Raw genomic sequence first — 18,726 nt, 5'->3', positions numbered from 1 at the left:
TGTATGGCCACAGTGGATACGCTGTGTCGGGGGAGCAGCCCCTGCAACTGCAGGCGGGCCCAGAGCAGTGAGGGGCCTCCAATAACTAACCTTCACTTCCCACAGTAGATCAGATCAGGTGTTGTTGTAGCTACACTTGTTATGGGTGTGAATATCTGCACTTGTTTTATGATCCTTGTAAGATGGGCACCCAGGCTGTGAAGGGCACCAAGGGGAAGCAAAGGAAGGGGTGTAAACATTGGGGGGCCCCATACAAATTTTGCTGGGGGGCATAATGATTTGTAGGCATGCCCCTGCGCTCTGTCCATCAATATGTTTTTTGTATCCATTGTAGCCCTTTTTTTGTGTGTTTTGGACAATGGAAAGCAAGGGAGACCCGACTTTAGGAGGGGATTTTTAAAATATTTGTATTATTTGTATTATTTTATTCTACCACCAACATCAATCCTATTTACCGTAATTACTGATTAGGGTTGATGTCTCTCTCTGCTAACTTTAATTTAATATATCCGGAGGCTGTGGGCAGATAGGAAACTCATCATTATGGCCAATCTCTGCTAAAAGCAAGTGAGAATAGATGTCTTTATTTCCAGAGTCTTTCACTGTGTCCATCAGCATATATAGCGTATGTGGCCTGCCTGAGTGCCTCAGTGGGCGGTAAAAAGTGAGCAGTTAAAATCTGTCAAAACCGTTGACTAGTCCATCTCCTCATGGGAGATCCTCAGAGTTTTCTTTGTTTTCAAAAGCATTTCCTAAACGGCAGTTGCTAAGTCTAACTGACAAATAAGTGTGCTGGCTGGTATCTTACAAATTTGGCAGTTAAACTGCAGTTCAGAAAACGCCGGGACTTGTGCAGCAGCAGGATAAGCCATGTATCGGCTGTATCCTGCGCCCAAAACTCCCTGCGGCAAATTCTCTCGTACACATCGGACTGAGCAACTGCCGCTTAGTAAGTGTTTTTGAAAACAAAGAAAATCCTGAGAATCCCCCATGAGGAGATTGACTAGTTCAAAACCTGACGGTTCTGTCAGATTTTAAATGCTTATATTTTATATATTCTTATATTTTATATATTCTTCACCAATGGTACTAAGTAAGTGCCAGCTGCCAGCCTCAGCTAGCAGGTGGCAAATTCAGCGCATTTTGTTTTTAGTGGGAAAGGGTCCTACAGCTAAGACTCTCTTCTGTGTACAGAACGTCCCTGCAAGCCTGTAATTTGGAAATGTAATCTGCTCTGTAACCATACAACGTTTATTCTGAGAAACAGAGGCCTAAGGGCTAATTCCCGTGTATGTCATTGTAGCAGTCGTTTTATTCTGTTTACCACCTGAGCGCTGCCCTCACTAACGGTGTACATATTTTATGGGTTTCGATAGCTTCTTAACAGGTTGGATTAACTCTGCATGCCAATTAACCCTACAAAGTGTTTCCAGTAGCTGACAGAATATTGTATTCAGAGCCGGGACAAGGTCCTCCAGCACCCCAGGCTGAGACACCAAAGAGTGCCCTTCCATCCCTCCCACCCCAGCCGTCATACACTGATTGCTATTAGACTAAAGGCATGTACACACGCTGTATTTTTACAGACGACGGGTTCGTCAGACCCTCTGCGGGGCGGTCGTTCTGCCGACAGTAGCACGTGAGTACAAGCTGTCGGCAGACTGATAAGACTTTTTGACTGATCCGCCGGGTGAACCAGGGCCCCCAATCCACCCAACACCTTAATCTTTAGTTATCTGGCTTGCAGTCACTGCCATGTATCCAGGACCAGTTCTAGACTTTTTGCTGCCTGAGGCAAACTTGTGAGGATGTCCCCCTCCCTGAATTGGAATAATTGCACAGCACCCGACAGTTTGCACCGCACGTTATAGCTGCAGTGTGCCCCTCAAAAAACTCCCTCTGTATAGGTAGGTAGCCAGGTATAGGTGCCCCCAGTATTGGTAGCTAGGTACAGTTGCCCCCAGTATAGGTAGGTAGCCAGGTATAGGTGCCCCCAGTATTGGTAGCTAGGTACAGTTGCCCCTAGTATAGGTAGGTAGCCAGGTATAGGTGCCCCCAGTATTGGTAGCTAGGTACAGTTGCCCCCAGTATAGGTTAGCCAGGTACAGTTGCCCCCAGTATAGGTTGGCCAGGCACTCTCTTCCTGTTTCTGGCAGGTGCTGCCCCCAGACTTTTGCTACCTGAGGAAGTCACCTCACTTGGGATCATTGGCGGACCGGACCTGCATGTTTCCCCTTTTCTTATTTTTTTCTGCTTTAAACATAACAGGGGAATGATAACTGAGTGAGTTATGCGCCCCCTCCTACACTGCGCCCTGAGGCTGGAGCCCTTTCTTGCCTCTGCCTCGGCCCGGCCCTGATTGTATTAATGTAGAAATCTGGACAAGGGAATAACTAAAAGTCATGGGTTCTACAGAAAACCTGTAATAATGTTCCAGTCCTTCCCTCTTGGTGGTCAGTGATGAGCGAAAATGCCAATATTCAATGTAAAATTAGATTTTTCGAAAATGCCATCGAAAATAAGTTTTGCAGTTTTTCAAATTTTTCAGTTTTTTTGACAAATTTTTGAAGTAGAAATATTGGTTTGCCCCATTTTTGTGCTTTTCGCTGTAAAATATTGATTTTTCGTGATGCGAATATTGACTTTGGTGGAACTTCCCAAGCAACACTGTTGGTGGTCTATTTGCTAGGGGTCATCTAAAAACCATGGCTACCATGCGTGGCTTCTGATTGGTCCTTACAGAATTCTACAGTTTGCACTTTAAGCTTGTACTCTGACTTACAGTAAAATAAATTCTGATTGGTTGCCATGGAATATTGCTATGGATATATGAGGTAAAAAAAAAAGTTAAGCTGTACTTACCTGGGGCTTTTCCCAGCCCCTAGCAGTTCAGCGCTGAAGTTCTGCTGTCCTCCAGGCTGCTGCTGTCCCCTCCATAAGATCATCAACCCCCGGCTGGGTCGTGGGCTTCTGCACATGCGCAGGTGCGCTGCATGCCTCTCAGCTGGGAGTATTCTATGCAGTTCACAAAGACTTAAAGAGAACCAGAGACGAAGCACCCTCAAGTATTTTACCATATATATCAATGGGAACATGACGGTAAACACCTACTCTGCTCTTTGTTTAATTTTTCACTGCTCAGCCTGCTTGTCATCAGCCCTGATAAGAATCCCTGACTGAGCATTAATTCTAGCTTTGCCCAGTAATGATTATAGCTGAGTCAGTCTTCTGTGATGTCTTTTCAAGCCCAAGCCTGCCCCCTTGTGGCTCTGCTTTCCTGGTATGTATCCTCGTAGCATACAGGCCGTCACAGAGCAGCTGTATTTGTACTGGCATTAGATTACACACAGGTGCACTCTATTTAGTCATTAGCACTCATCAGGCAATGTCTATGGGCAACTGACTGCACTCAGACCAAAGGGGGCTGAATAATTATGCATACCTCACTTTGCAGTTATTTATTTGTAAAACATGTTTGGAATCATGTATAATTTTCGTGCCACTTCTCACGTGTACACCACTTTGCATTGGTCTTTCACATGGAATTCCAATAAAATTGATTCATGTTTGTGGCAGTAATATGAAAAAAATGTGGAAAACTTCAAGGGGGCCAAATACTTTTGCAAACCACTGTATATGGTAAAATACATGAGGGTGCTTCATCTCTGGTTCTTTTTAAATTGTTCAAGCACAGAATGCTCCCGGATACAGGAGCGTGATCATGACTCAGCCAGGGGTGGTGATCTTACGGAGGTGAGAGTGGCAGCCTGGAGGACAGGGGGAGCTTCAAAGCTGGACCAAGCAGGCTTCTAAGGGCTGGAAGAAGCCCCAGGCAGGGGCGTAGCAATAGGGGGTGCAGAGATTGCAACCGCATCGGGGCACAGCAATAGGGGGTGCAGAGATTGCAACCGCATCGAGGCCCTTGGGTCAGAGGGGCCCCGAGGGGACCTCCCTCAACTGCAGTATTTGCTCTCTATTGGTCCTGTGCTCGTAATAATCACTTCTATAGATACTCTGAATAGTGGTAATCATTAACAAACTGTTTCCCATCCCCTTCTTGCACCTCTGATACTGTATTGGCCAATGGCAAGTTTTGGTGCGCCGTATCAATTGTTATGTATAGAGAGCTTGGGGGGGGGGGGGGGGACCCAATGTAAAACTTGCATCGGGACCCACAGCTCCTTAGCTATGCCACTGGCCCCAGGTAAGTAAAGCTTAACTTTTTCTTTACCTCACATATACTTTAACACTTACTGCAGGAGTGCCAGTATATCTACACCCCCTGAGACTTCATCTAAAGTCCCAGGGGTGTTTATACTTGTCTTCTTGTTCTTATGCGTGTCACGCATGCGTGACCTATTCACCACCTGTTAGAGCATTGGTTGGTGAATGGGAACATGTGTTCCCAAAGCCAATCAAACTGCCTGATTCATAAATGATCACTGCTGTAACCAGAAGCAGTGATCATTTATTGACAGTCTGTATAAACATATACACTTTCCCTTTCCCTTTTAACTGAAAGGGAAAGTATATGCTTAATCACAGTACAGGAGACATCTGGTGGATAAGTTGAAGTATGTGTGACAAAAAATCCTATACCTATAATTAAAATGCCCACTAACCCCTTCTTTCCTCCTTTCTTTTCCCCCTATAGTTACCCCCCCCCCTCCCCTAAAAAAAAAAAAACTTGTAAAAAAAAAAGAGCCAAAATGACTGAATTTAGAAGAAAATTCATAGATTACATTAGTTACGTTGCTTACGTGAGGGGCTTTTTTTTTTTTTTTTGCAAACTAGGGCTAGAAACTGGGAACATAATTTTAATGTTTTGATAATCAGGAAAAATAGGCAAATAAAATGTGTCGGTTTTATCTACAGTAGCATTATTTGTTTTAAAACTATAGTGACTGAAAATGGAGAAATAGTGTAATCTTAAAGTCATTACTTAAAGAAAATCACCTTTAAAAAGCCTCATTTGCAGACCAAAAACAAGATATAGATCATTTAGGTGTGATAAGTAGTGATAAAGTTATTGGCAAATGAATGAGAGGAGCACTGAAATTTGAAAATTGCTCTGGTCCATAAGGGGAACACAGCCTGTAGTGGACAAGTGGTCAAGTACAAACATCCTACCGTTTTTGGCCAATTCCATCACTCCCATGTAGTATGAGAGACAACAGATTCTGAACAGATTGTGTAGCAAAGTTCTCATAGTACATGGAAGTGGTAAGGTTAGTCAATCAAGACGGATGTGTGTACTTTGTTTTAGCCTCTGGTTTTGTTGCATCATCTGGTAGTGTGATCTGTATTTCCAAAATAAAGCAGGGAGGTGTAACCAAGGTTTGCATACGAGGAACGTGTTCTGGCCTGGGTGTATTTGTCTCTATTTGTTCCTCTTAAGTAATTAGAACACAACTGGCACTTCATATGGATGAACATATCCAAAAGGAAGCAAATCTATAAGACCAGCATTGTATGCCAGCAAACAGCACTTGTCCATTCATCTTGGGTTGGATGCTTCCTTGTCCTTGAACGCCAAGCGTCAACACTGTTTTTATAATCAATCAATTAACAATTGAGCCTCAGTTTCGTGAGCTGTGAGAAATACTACTGTTACGACACTTAGAAAAGGTCCCATTCATACAAATGCCCAAATCCAGATAAAGATGTTCTGCTAGCGGTAGAACTTGTTTGTTTCTATGTAATAGTTTGAGTTCAATTATCGCTCACTTTACAGACAGTTCATGTCTCGGTGACGGAAGTCTACCGGCTCACAAACTGAACATGAGGAGGATCCGTGTACACTAGTCCAAACTGATGACCAATTGATGTTAAACTTCAATTGATCTGTAGTCAAACTCAGTCATATTAAAAGATCACTGTAGCGGAAAAGTAAACACCTTGGCCCAGTTGGAATTGACATTTTCTCCTGAGCTATCTTCTTAACCACTTCACATCTGGACCTTGTTTCCCGATTGTGGACCAGAGCAGTTTAGACATTTTAGCTACATCCCTATTTAATCAGCAATAACGTTACCCTTACTTATGACACCTAAATAAAATATATATTATTTTTTTCAAGACTAACTAGTCTTTCATTGTGTGCCATTTTTTCCCTCGAACAATTGTGATTTCTATACATTTTAATAGGAAGAAGAAGAAGAAAAAAATAGAAAAAAAAAACATATTATTTCTCAGTTTTACCAATTTCCGTTTAAAAATAAAAAGTGCCAAATTTTGTTTGGCTATTTCTACTCTTTATCACAAAACTTAAATTACGTTCCTGTCACAATTCATGGTTAGGTTAGGTAGTGAGTGACAGGGACCCCCAGGTTAGGTAGTGAGTGACAGAGACCCCCAGGTTAGGTAGTGAGTGACAAGCGCCCCCCAGGTTAGGTAGTGAGTGACAGGGACCCCCAGATTAGGTAGTGAGTGACAGGTGTCCCCAGGTTAGGTAGTGAGTGACAAGAACCCCCAGTTAGGTAGTGAGTGACAAGGACCCCCAGGTTAGGTAGTGAGTGACAGGGACCCCCAGGTTAGGTAGTGAGTGACAGGCGCCTCCCCAGGTTAGGTAGTGAGTGACAGGGACCCCCAGGTTAGGTAGTAAATGACAGGCACCCCCAGGTTAGGTAGTGAGTGACAGGGTCCCCCAGGTTAATTAGTGAGTGACCGGGACCCCCAGGTTAGGTAGTGAGTGACAGGGACTCTCAGGTTAGGTAGTGAGTGACAGGAACCCCCAGGTTAGGTAGTTAGTGACAGGCGCCCCCCAGGTTAGGTAGTGAGTGACAGGGATCCCCAGGTTAGGTAGTGAGTGACAAGCGCCCCCCTGGTTAGGTAGTGAATGACAGGGACCCCCAGGTTAGGTAGTGAGTGACAGGGACCCCCAGGTTAGGTAGTGAGTGACAGGGACCCCCAGGTTAGGTAGTGAGTGACAGGGACCCCCAGGTTAGGTAGTGAGTGACAGGGACCCCCAGGTTAGGTAGTGAGTGACAGGAACCCCCAGGTTAGGTAGTGAGTGACAGGCGCCCCCCAGGTTAGATAGTGAGGGACAGGGACCCCCAGGTTAGGTAGTGAGTAACAGGTGCCCCACAGGTTAGGTAGTGAGTGACAGGGACCCCCATGTTAGGTAGTGAGTGACAGGCGCCTCCCAGGTTAGGTAGTGAGTGACAGGTGCCCCCAGGTTAGGTAGTGAGTGACAAGGACCCCCAGGTTAGGTAGTGAGTGACAGGCGCCCCCCAGGTTAGGTAGTGACAGGGACACCCAGTTAGGTAGTGAATGACAGGCGCCCCCCTCACCTTGCAGCGTCAGACCTCAGTATCAGCCGGCGACCAATTAGAGCGGCGCATGGACCCAGCACGCTGTATATGCGGAAGTGATGTCACTCAGTGTGGGGTCCTAGCGCCCGCACCAGTGGTCGCCGGCTGGACGGAGGTCTGAAGCTGGGACGACCCGGGGGGGGGGGGGGGGGGAGACAGCGGGCAGCAGCGGGCACCCCTGAAAATAGATTAGGGGCACCCTAGGACATAGGAAATAGGTCTAGCGATGCCGCTGCCTGGTCCTTAAGGGGGTTTAGGCAGCCGGTCCCCAAAGGGTTAAAGTGCGTGCACACATCCAATTTTGATTTGTCAATTTTACCACTTCTATGTAGTACAAGAGCTTACCTACACAATCAATATGTGTTGGCCCTAACGGTAAATGGCAGTGGTAACGTTGGCCAGTCATTGGTCATTCAAAATCGGTTGTGTGTACGCACCCTAAAGCCTGGTACATACTTTCAATTATCTATGGCCAATCACTAACCAATTTTAACAAGGAGTAAGTAAAATTGGTGAGTGATTGGCTAATCTTAATTGAAAGTGTGTACCAGGCTTTAGGGTGAATACACACATCCAATTTTAGTTGGCCAATCATTGGCCAATGTTATGACTTCTGTGTAGTAATGGGGTGTCCTAACTTTTTAGCCTGCAGAATGTTCCTGGACACAGGAGGGCAATGGGGGAGCGCACACCGTTTGGCCACGCATGCGCGACAAAGCCCGACTCGGCCAAAGTACTGTGCCATCCATTGGGGGACAGGAGTAGCCCGGGGAGACAGTGAGGGACTGAGCAGCCTCAAGGGGGCTGGAAGAAGCCCCAGGTAAGTATACGACCTGAGACTACTTTTGTCTCAGGTACACTTTACATTCCACTGAAAGATTACCTGGCATGGCAGAGAAAAGCAAACAACTGTTTCCTAGATCACCCTCGCCCATCTAAAATGTTTTGGATTTGGTTTAGGTGCCCGTAGCTGTATGCCATGTTCCCCTTTAAAGAGGTTTTTCGGTATGAAGCTAGCACCCCGGAGAGAATTGATTGATGTGCCCTAGACTCCCAATATCTCCACACTCCGATATTCCAGTTACCAGTCCACAGTGGAGTCGGCACCATCAGATGTATTAAAGCTCTTTATTTAAAGCAGCATGATGAGCAATCTGTAACAGCGACAGCCCTGCTGTTTCGGTCTATGCGACCTTTCTCAAGCCGTTCAGCATCACATTTCCCCTTTAAAGAGGAACTCCAGTGAAAATAATGTATTAAAAAAGTGCTTCATTTTTACAATAATTATGTATAAATTATTTAGGGCTTGTTCACACCTAGGGCGTTTCGCCTTTTTTTAAGCACCGGTGAAAAATCACACACAAAATCGACAAAATGCTGGCCTCGACGATTGAGATTTTAGATGTGAACAAAGTCTTAGTCAGTGTTTGGCCATTGTAAAGTCTTTCCTCTCCCAGTTTACATTCTGACATTTATCACATGGTGACATGTTTACTGCTGGCAGGTGACGTCAGTGGAAGGAGATGCTGCTTGTTTTTTTGGGGGCAGTTGTAAACATCTGTTATTTCCCACAATGTTACAAGACTTCCACAGCGTGATGTCAGAACCATGGTCCTGACGTCACACTGTGGGAGGGGTTTTACCACAATATCAGCCATACAGAGCTCCCTGATGATCCATTTGTGTAAAGGAAAATATTTCTTATTGGAAAGGGGGCATCAGCTACTGATTGGGATGAGGTTCAGTTCTTGCTTACGGTTTCTCTTTAAAGGACCTCTGTCATGAAAATGTTTAAATTTAAAATACATGTTAACTTATACAAATAAGAAGTACGTTTCTTCTGGCGTTAAATGAGCCATAAATTACTTTTCTCCTATGTTTCTGTCACTTACAGTAAGCAGTAGAAATCTGACATTACCGACAGATTTTGGACTAGCCCATCTTCTCATAGGGGGTTCTTAGGGTTTTCCTTATTTTTAAAAGCACTTAGTGAATGGCAGTTGCTCCGTCCAACTGCCAAAAAAAGTGCACGGTGAGCAGGGAGGCTGGCCAGCATCTTTGTATAAATCTTTTTCAGGGAATATCTTTATAAAGAATAAGGGTCATGCTGAGAATCCCCCATGAAGAGATGGACTAACCCAAAACCCGACGGTGATGTTAGATTTCTACTACCTACTGTAAGTGACAGCAACATAGGAGAAAAGTCATTTATAGCTTATTTTACTCTGGAAGAAATGTACTTCTTATTTGTATGTGTTTTACATTTTAAGCTTGGTGTATTTGCCTTCTTAAAACAGAAGGAAATCTGCAATAATTCAGCTATAAGTGAACATTTGTGGTTACCCACAATGCACTACTACTGAATATGCAAATTGCCCCTTTTCCCCCTTGGTAAGCCAAGCAAGCATCCAGAACCGCTGGTGTATAGCAAGCATATAGCTTTAAATTTTACACAGCCATACAAACCCACATGTAGACAGCCTGTTTCTGACTTTTGGTCCTTATCAATACATGGCAGGGATTGATAAGGCTGTATGAGATAGGGCTTGGACCAGTACAACAGAGTAACCAAGCAGCTCAGGGTGACCCTAAACTACTAGGAATGTATAGGGGGATAAAAGGGACCACAATTTTAAGTTTTAAGATTTTTTGCGACAGTTCCTCTTTAAGCATCGATCTCTCTTCCGGGAACTGTTATGCAGTACAGTACATGAGCAATAACGGCTGGAATATCAATAGGCATCATCCAGCTGTCCAGTATATCTGTCATTTCAGGAGAATGGATCGGAGTCTTGTCAGTGTGAGATGAGGATGATCGCTGTTACTCTCATATAACAGGCCACCAGCTAGTTTCAGCTCTCCCTGAGTCTTGCGGTTGCTGTTTCACTCCGATGGCGTTCTCGGTATTTGTAGTGAGCTGTTTGCCCAGTTCAGTAACCAGAACCCAGCTTGTTTAGAGTGGAATGAAAAGATTATTATGAGAGCCCTTTAGGATGTTTCCCAACTCCTTCTGCAGCCAGAAATATCAGTCTGGCATTAAACAGGAACATGTGTCTCCTGGAATTCACAGTATCCACAGTGCTGAACGCCTACCAAGAATACACGGCTTGCAGGTACAGGAGGAGGAAATTCCCAGCCCACCAGAGGATGTCTTAAAGGACACCTGAGAGGGATATGAAGGCTGCTATAGATATTTCCTTTTAAACAATGCACATTGCCTGGCTACCCTGCTGAATGCTGATACTCTACTTCTAATACTTCTAGCCATAGACCATGCACAAGCATGCAAATCAGATGTTCGACTGGATTGCCACATGCTTGTTTCAGGTGTGTGATTCAGACACTATTGATGCTAGAAAGATCAGCATGGCTGCCAGGCAACTAGCATTGTTTAAAAGGGAAATCAATATATGGCAGCCTCCATATCCATCTCACTTCAGGAGTCTTTTAACCACTCTGCGACCACCTTACGCAGATTGGCAGCCGTAGAGTGGCTCTGTTGTTCCTTAGTCATGCCATATGACGTCATCTCGAGAGGAGCAAGATTAGACGGGAGCTCGCAATTAAAAAAATGACAAATATCGCTTTATTTTTAATAATTAAAAAAAAAACTTAAAATTGCAGCACCAGTCAGATACCACCAAAAGAAAGCTCTATTTGTTAGAAGAAAAGGAGTTAAAATTCATTTGGGTGCTAAGTTGTATGACCGAGCATTAACCTTCCTGGCGGTAACCCCTTCCTGGCGGTAACCCCTTCCTGGCAGTAAGCCGTGCAGGAGGTTTTCTCAGGCCCTGCTGGGCCGATTTGCACGATTTTTTTATTGCTGCACGCTCGGCACTTTGCTAGCTGCGTGAGCACACCGACCGCCGCCGCCCTGCGCCGATTCGCCGCTATCCGCCGCGCCCCCCCCCCGACCCTTTGCGCAGCCTGGCCTATCAGAGCCAGGCAGCGCTGAGGGGTGGATCGGGCCTCCCATGGCGATGGGGGAAGCCCTCCTGGAAATCCCGTTCTTTGAACGGGATTTCCTGATCACCGATCGCCGGAAACGATCAAAGAGGGTAGGGGGATGCCGCTGCACATTTAAAAAAAAATATTTACAAAAAAACGGCTGCGCTGCCCCCTGGCGGTTTTTAATAGACCACCAGGAGGGTTAAACCGTTAGTTGTTAAGGGCCAAATTGTAAAAAATTGCCTGGTCACTAGGGAGTTATAAACCTGTGGTCCTCAAGTGGTTACAGAGGCCACAAAATAAAATTCCATGTACCCACTGCACTGTGTTCACTATGCAGTCTGGAACCTCACCCTGCATTGCAAGCACTCCAAACAAATCAGAATTGTTTCTGCTGTAATACATGTTATCTCAGTCAGACTGGCTCTATTTAGTACATTGCTGACGAGACGGAAGCTTGCCATCTCCCCTCCCACATTCCTGCTTCTCGCTGATTGGCTGAGGGCAGTTCAGTGGGAAGCTGCTAAAACATGATCCATACTGTTCTCACATGTTTACAAAGCAAGCTAGATATGACAGTGCAGATTCGAGGAGAAAAAATAAGGGAGGGAATGACATCAGGAATGGCGTCAGTCAGAGGGAATCAAGATGGCAAATGCCAGGAACAGAATTTTCTCTATTTACTACCGTATTTTTCGGACCATAAGACACACTTTTTCTCCCCAAAAGTGGGGAGAAAAAGTGAGTGCGTCTTATGGTCCGGTTGTTCCAGTGTCCCCCATCCCCCCATCACAAAGTCCTGCAGCAGCCCCCGCTAATGCACACCACACTAGCCCTTCTCGTCATCTCCCACAGTGTACATAGAGATGAGCCGAAATTTTCGAAATTTCGAACTGCTTTTATTACGAATGCGAAATTTAACATTACGACCCAAATTCGTAATTTCGTAATTAATTTTCAAATCGTAATTTACAATTTCGTAATCGAAATTTCACTCCCGTAATGACGAATTTCGTGTCTCCAACCGAAATTTTACTGTTTCAGGTTTGTAAGGGTTTCTATCCCTCTAGATGCCTAAAATGAATAGCACAGCCAGCCAGCCTCCTCCCTCCCCCCTCCTCTCTCTCTCTCTCTCTCTCTCTCTCTCTCTCTCTCTCTCTCTCTCTCTCTCTCTCTCTCTCTCTCTCTCTCTCTCTCTCTCCAGAGATCTGTAGTACTTCAAAACCATACTCACATTCATGACATGTCCAGGGATCAAACCCAGGCCAACCACATGGAAGACAGCTATGCTCACCACCATACCACCAAACACACACTAAATAGACTGCTAACCTAAATCTTACTTGTAGACAGTCATATGAGACACATGCTGGGTGCAGGGCTTTGTGATTGGACCATGGACCATGCGATAGAGTGAGGTGCAAAAATGAAATCATGCCTAGCAGAGGATGGTTTCACAATGCTAAATGCTAGGCTGGCTGTGGTGCAATTGGTTAGTGCGTCTGGCTGGTAACAGCAAGGTTACAGGTTCGATTCCATCCAGGCATGTCTTTTCCTTTTGCGTTCAACAGTTGTCCAAACAGAGCCAACAGAGCCCCAGATAGCCATGTAGAGTTAGGTCACAGCTAGCCTGGCTGTGGTGCAATTGGTTAGTGTGTCTGGCTGGTAACAGCAAGGTTACAGGTTCGATTCCATCCAGGCATGTCTTTTCCTTTTGAGTTCAACAGTTGTCCAAACACCGAGCACAAAGTTTTGCATGCGTAAAGTTTTACGCACGCAAAATACCCCATGGGGTTCAATGGCGCAGCGCGCGCACGCAAAAGGAAAAGACATGCCTGGATGGAATCAAACCTTGCTGTTACCAGCCAGACACACTAACCAATTGCACCACAGCCAGGCTAGCTGTGACCTAACTCTACATGGCTATCTGGGGCTCTGTTGGCTCTGTTTGGACAACTGTTGAACGCAAAAGGAAAAGACATGCCTGGATGGAATCGAACCTGTAACCTTGCTGTTACCAGCCAGACGCACTAACCAATTGCACCACAGCCAGGCTAGCTGTGACCTAACTCTACATGGCTATCTGGGGCTCTGTTGGCTCTGTTTGGACAACTGTTGAACGCAAAAGGAAAAGACATGCCTGGATGGAATCGAACCTGTAACCTTGCTGTTACCAGCCAGACGCACTAACCAATTGCACCACAGCCAGGCTAGCAGTGACCTAACTCTACATGGCTATCTGGGGCTCTGTTGACTCTGTTTGGACAACTGTTGAACGCAAAAGGAAAAGACATGCCTGGATGGAATCGAACCTGTAACCTTGCTGTTACTAGCCAGACGCACTAACCAATTGCACCACAGCCAGGCTAGCTGTGACCTAACTCTACATGGCTATCTGGGGCTCTGTTGGCTCTGTTTGGACAACTGTTGAACGCAAAAGGAAAAGACATGCCTGGATGGAATTGAACCTGTAACCTTGCTGTTACCAGCCAGACACACTAACCAATTGCACCACAGCCAGCCTAGCATTTAGCACTGTGAAACCATCCTCTGCTAGGCATGATTTCATTTTTGCACCTCACTCTATCGCATGGTCCAATCACAAAGCCCTGCACCCAGCATGTGTCTCATATGACTGTCTACAAGTAAGATTTAGGTTAGCAGTCTATTTAGTGTGTGTTTGGTGGTATGGTGGTGAGCATAGCTGTCTTCCATGTGGTTGGCCTGGGTTTGATCCCTGGACATGTCATGAATGTGAGTATGGTTTTGAAGTACTACAGATCGAGAGAGAGAGAGAGAGAGAGAGAGAGAGAGAGAGAGAGAGAGAGAGAGAGAGAGAGAGAGAGAGAGAGAGAGAGAGAGAGAGAGAGAGAAGAAGGAGGAGAAGGAGGCTGGCTGGCTGGCTGGCTGGCTGGCTGGCTGGCTGGCTGGCTGGCTGGCTGGCCGTGCTATTCATTTTAGGCATCTAGAGGGATAGAAACCCTTACAAACCTGAAACAGTAAAATTTCGGTTGGAGACACGAAATTCGTCATTACGGGAGTGAAATTTCGATTACGAAGGCATCTAGAGGGATAGAAACCTTTGCAAACTTTAAAATACTAAATTTCATAATCGTAATTACGAAAATTTGCGTAATTTGCGAAAATTACGAAATTTCGATTACTGCTAAAATCGTAATTGTAGTAATTTCGCGAAATTTCGGAAATTCGTAATTAGGTCATTACGCTCATCCCTAAGTGTACATTTCATCAGCTGTGATCAACCCTGTGAGACTCCAAGCTCTCACAAGAGGCTACGTTTTCTCCATGCACGGCTGTGAGTCTCTGGCTGCTGCTAGGTACGATCCACATGTTTGACTTGCACGTGTCTATGGGGGAGCCATGCGTACTGGAGCCCGAAGTGCTGTGAGATCTAGCAGGCATGGCTGGCAATGGAAGGTAAGTCAGCTATTGGCTCACATATCGGGACCACCAGACACTGCAACGGCATCTCCAGCTCCTATAACTTCCTTGTCTCCTATCATGCAGGGCTACAAAGCCTCCCCCCTGGATTGGCTGCCAGCCCTGAATTAAATGGCGATTGGCTGAGCAGGACTTCTAGGTCCCGCCTCCGGAGGTATCGCGGCCAGTAGTAATGGAAAACATGTACCCCCTTCACCCCCCCAACACACTTCTAGTTCTAGATCTAAAATAAGACAGTGTATAGATAAATAGCCAAAACAGCTCCACTGCCATTGTGTCTGTTGCAAAATGAACTGTATGGTCACAACTTCAAAAAAATCCTGGAGTTTACTGCAACGCTTCTGATCTTCAGTGGTCTCCAGATTTAGTAAGTTAATCCCAGGTACAAGTCCCAGCAAGCGGCAGAGTAGAGAAAGAAGCTCTCAGAAACAGCTGGAGGGACAGGTCCACCTCGGCAGAGAGTGTTGCAGGCTGTTAGCACACAGCCAGGAGTGATTCTAATGGAGGGAGTGAGTGGGAGGGGCAATGGGCTTCACTTGTAGTGAAATACAGATAGTAAACATTGTTCCAGTCACTTCCTTTGTTGGTGTGGTCATGGCTGGTCAGAGGAGCCATCGTGTTGCAGCTCACTGAGACAAAAAGTACCTATGTGAGTATTATTTAACTTTACACTTGTCTTTTGGGGGTTACTATTACTCTTTTAAAGGGAACCTGAAGTGAGAAGTATATGGAGGCTGCTATATTTATTTCTTTTTAACCTCCTTAGCAGTAACCACGAGCTACACTTGGGCTGGAAAACCACATCTCAGAGCGGTAACCCCGAGCTACACTTTTGTTTGCTGCCGGGAGGTCCATGCAGAGCAATGCACGCAGCGGGCGTTCTCACCCACCTCCCGGGTGATCCAGACGCTAGCGGCCATTCCTCTTCCTGTCCACGGAGGCTCTTCATCCCCCTGGTGAGATCGCCGACTGTCATCATGACGACAGCCAGCAATCTCACTACAGGGTCACAGCGCCACCCGGAGGATGGAGGGAGAACTGCAGCGCTGGATCCCAGGGAGGAGAGTAAGTGCAGGGGCTGCTCCAAGCTCTCTCGTGGTACAATTTTTCTTGCTTTTAGGGTCTAAAAGCCCATGGAAAAAATTGTACCGCTTTAAGACCCTAAAACCAGGAAGGAATCATACCACCAGGGAGGTTAAACATTACCAGTTGCCTGACAGCCCTGCTGATCTTTTTGACTGCAGTAGTGTCTGAATAACACCAGAAACAAGCATGCAGCTAATCTTGTCAGATCTGACAATGTCAGAAACACCTGATCTGCTGCATGCTTGTTCAGGATCAGGAACAGCAACTGGTAATGCTTAAAATGAACCTAAAGCCTGGAAAAAAAAATGAGATTAACTCACATGTGGCTTCCCTCAGCCCCCTGCAGCTGATCGGTGCCCTCGCAGCCCCGCTCTGACGCTCCAGGACCCGCCGGCGAACACTTCCGGTTTGGCCGTCACCGGCCGACAGGCATGGGAACGCGAGTGATTGTTCGCGTTCCCAGCCTGTATATCGCCCCCTATGCTGCTATTGGAGGCCACAATAGCAGCATAGGGGGCGATATACAGGCTGGGAACGCGAACAATCACTCGCGTTCCCATGCCTGTCGGCAGGTGACGGCCAAACCGGAAGTGTTCGCGGCCGGGTCCTGGAGCGTCAGAGCGGGGCTGCGAGGGCACCGATCGGCTGCAGGGGGCTGAGGGAAGCCCCAGGTGAGTTAATCTCATTTTTTTTCTTCCAGGCTTTAGGTTCACTTTAAAGTGAACCTCCGGACTAAAAATCGACTCAGCAGCACTGAAAAGGCTTTGTGTTTCTTTAACAGTTTCACATCAGAACTTTGTTTCTCTTTATACAAGCCTCATTTTTAGCTGCACAGAAGAAAACTGCCCGGGCTTTTTTCCCCTGATGCTGTGCAAAGCATGATGGGATTTCTGATGTTGTTGCTCTCGTTCTGCTGTTTTGGTGCAATTTGTTGGTTTTTTTTTACATTTTGAATTTGACATTTGAAGCCTAGCGTGTGCAGCTGGGAGGGGTAATCAGGACACAGGATAGTTGGAACTGTGTCTTCTGCTCCTTGTCACCTCCTTTCAACCAAAAAGATGGCTGCCCCCCGATGACAAAGATGGCAGCCCCCATGAATCACAAACATTTGCCTGTTCTTTTAAAACAGGGTGGGTAAGAGATTATATTACCTATCTATTCTAATTAACATAACTAATGTAACTTGATGACAGTATGTTTGTTTAGGCTGAAGTTCCCCTTTAAAAGGAAATAAATATGGCAGCCTTCATATCCCTCTTATTTCATGTTCCCTTTAAGCATGTCATGTCACTTAAGGCCCATACCCACTAAGCGATTTTCCCAAATGATTTTGTGCAACAAACGTTTTTGTGATATAGCACAACATAGTTTAATGAGAGTTTGATGTTTAATGATGGGCAATTACGGATCCAATTGCTGCATGCAAGACGGTTGCTATTTTGACAAATTCGCAATGGCTCCTGCAGGATCACTTCCACTGACTTTCATTAGCCTAGCGCTTTTGGAATTGATGACAACAGTGGGCCCAAGGGCACAGAGCTGCTCAGTCTTGGGAGATAGAATATGAAAAAATAACTTCATAATGGTTAACATGTTGCCTGAATACTGAGTACTGGGGCAATGTTAATAACTTAGGTTGTGACCTAAAAAACTTTACTTAGAGTGATACAATATTGATTCCTTAGAGTTGTTTTGAGCCCTCTGCTTGTCTTTTTGCCTTTTTATACAATGTTTTTGGTTAAATACTATTTATGGTTCAAGTGTAAAAATATGTGGATGATATCTCCAGTAATTTGGTTTGTTTTCTGTCTTTAGGTTGCATTGCATTGGTGAGATGATTTAAGTTCTACCTTCACAGACCCAACAATGAACAACAGCACCGTACTGGCGGTCTATGGGGGGCTGATGTCCTCATCTAACAGCACCAACCTCACTCATCAGAAGATATCTGTGTTCTTTTCCATCGTTTTCATGACTGTGGGAATTACCTCGAACAGCCTCGCCATAGCAATACTCTTAAAAGCCTACCAAAGATTTAGAAAGAAGTCCAAAGCATCCTTTTTATTGTTTGCCAGTGGCTTGGTCATTACAGACCTCTTTGGCCATCTCATTAATGGATCCATAGCAGTTTTTGTTTATACATCAGACAGAGACTGGTCAAGATTTGACCCTTCTAATATTCTCTGTACTATTTTCGGCATGTGTATGGTGTTCTTTGGACTTTGCCCGTTGTTGCTTGGGAGCGTCATGGCAGTGGAACGTTGCATTGGAGTCACCGAACCCATCTTTCATTCAACCAAGATGACCTCAAGACATGCCAAAATCATCTTGACTTTTGTGTGGCTCTTTGCCATCTTAGTGGCGTTGCTGCCAGTTATGACTCTGAGATCCTACCACATCCAAGCCACCAGGACTTGGTGCTTTATAAAGACGGAGCAGGTTGAAGACTGGTTGGATCAGTTCAATCTGTTACTTTTCTCCTCTCTGGGGCTTTTGGCACTGGTCACTTCATTCTTATGTAATGCCATAACTGGAATAACGTTATTGAGATCCAGGATTAAAAGCATGCAGCACAGGCAAGGCCGGTCTCACCACATAGAGATGATAATCCAGCTCTTGGCCATCATGTGTGTCTCTTGTATTTGTTGGACTCCATTCTTGGTAAGTTCTCAAACATGTTAGGCAATTTTGTTGTGCAACTTCATTCATGGCACAACTTATCTTGTCAACAACACAAAACACAACATAAAATTTTGTTCGCCCGAGGGGGCTGTTTACACGCGTTATTTCCAAACTTGCAGCGTCCATAAGATGGGATTCTTTAAGGGAATATACTTTTTTTTATGTATAATGTTTAATCTACAGTCTGTATTATTAGGTTAAGTACTCAAAGTCTATAAAAAAATATGGAAAAATA

At 45.4% G+C, this 18,726-nt stretch overlaps 1 protein-coding gene across 3 annotated transcripts in view; it reads left to right on the top strand.

Annotated features, from left to right (window-relative positions):
* Positions 1-18,726, top strand: part of PTGFR (prostaglandin F receptor) — a 65,111-nt gene that overhangs the window by 22,215 nt on the left and 24,170 nt on the right. For 2 of the 3 annotated variants that reach the window (XM_068242463.1, XM_068242461.1), the window contains exon 2: positions 17,625-18,470. In XM_068242463.1, the coding sequence (XP_068098564.1) occupies positions 17,676-18,470 (795 nt within the window). In that variant the 5' untranslated portion in view covers positions 17,625-17,675. Of the gene's footprint in view, positions 1-9,348; positions 9,491-17,624; positions 18,471-18,726 lie in introns of those variants that run through there. The other variant, XM_068242462.1, reaches the window with a different exon arrangement.

Source organism: Hyperolius riggenbachi, chromosome 6 (assembly GCF_040937935.1).
Source record: "Hyperolius riggenbachi isolate aHypRig1 chromosome 6, aHypRig1.pri, whole genome shotgun sequence".
In the NCBI taxonomy this organism is placed as follows: Eukaryota; Metazoa; Chordata; class Amphibia; order Anura; family Hyperoliidae; genus Hyperolius; species Hyperolius riggenbachi.
The sequence above is the reverse complement of the archived record's forward strand: the minus strand, read 5'-3'. Positions and strand labels throughout refer to the sequence as shown.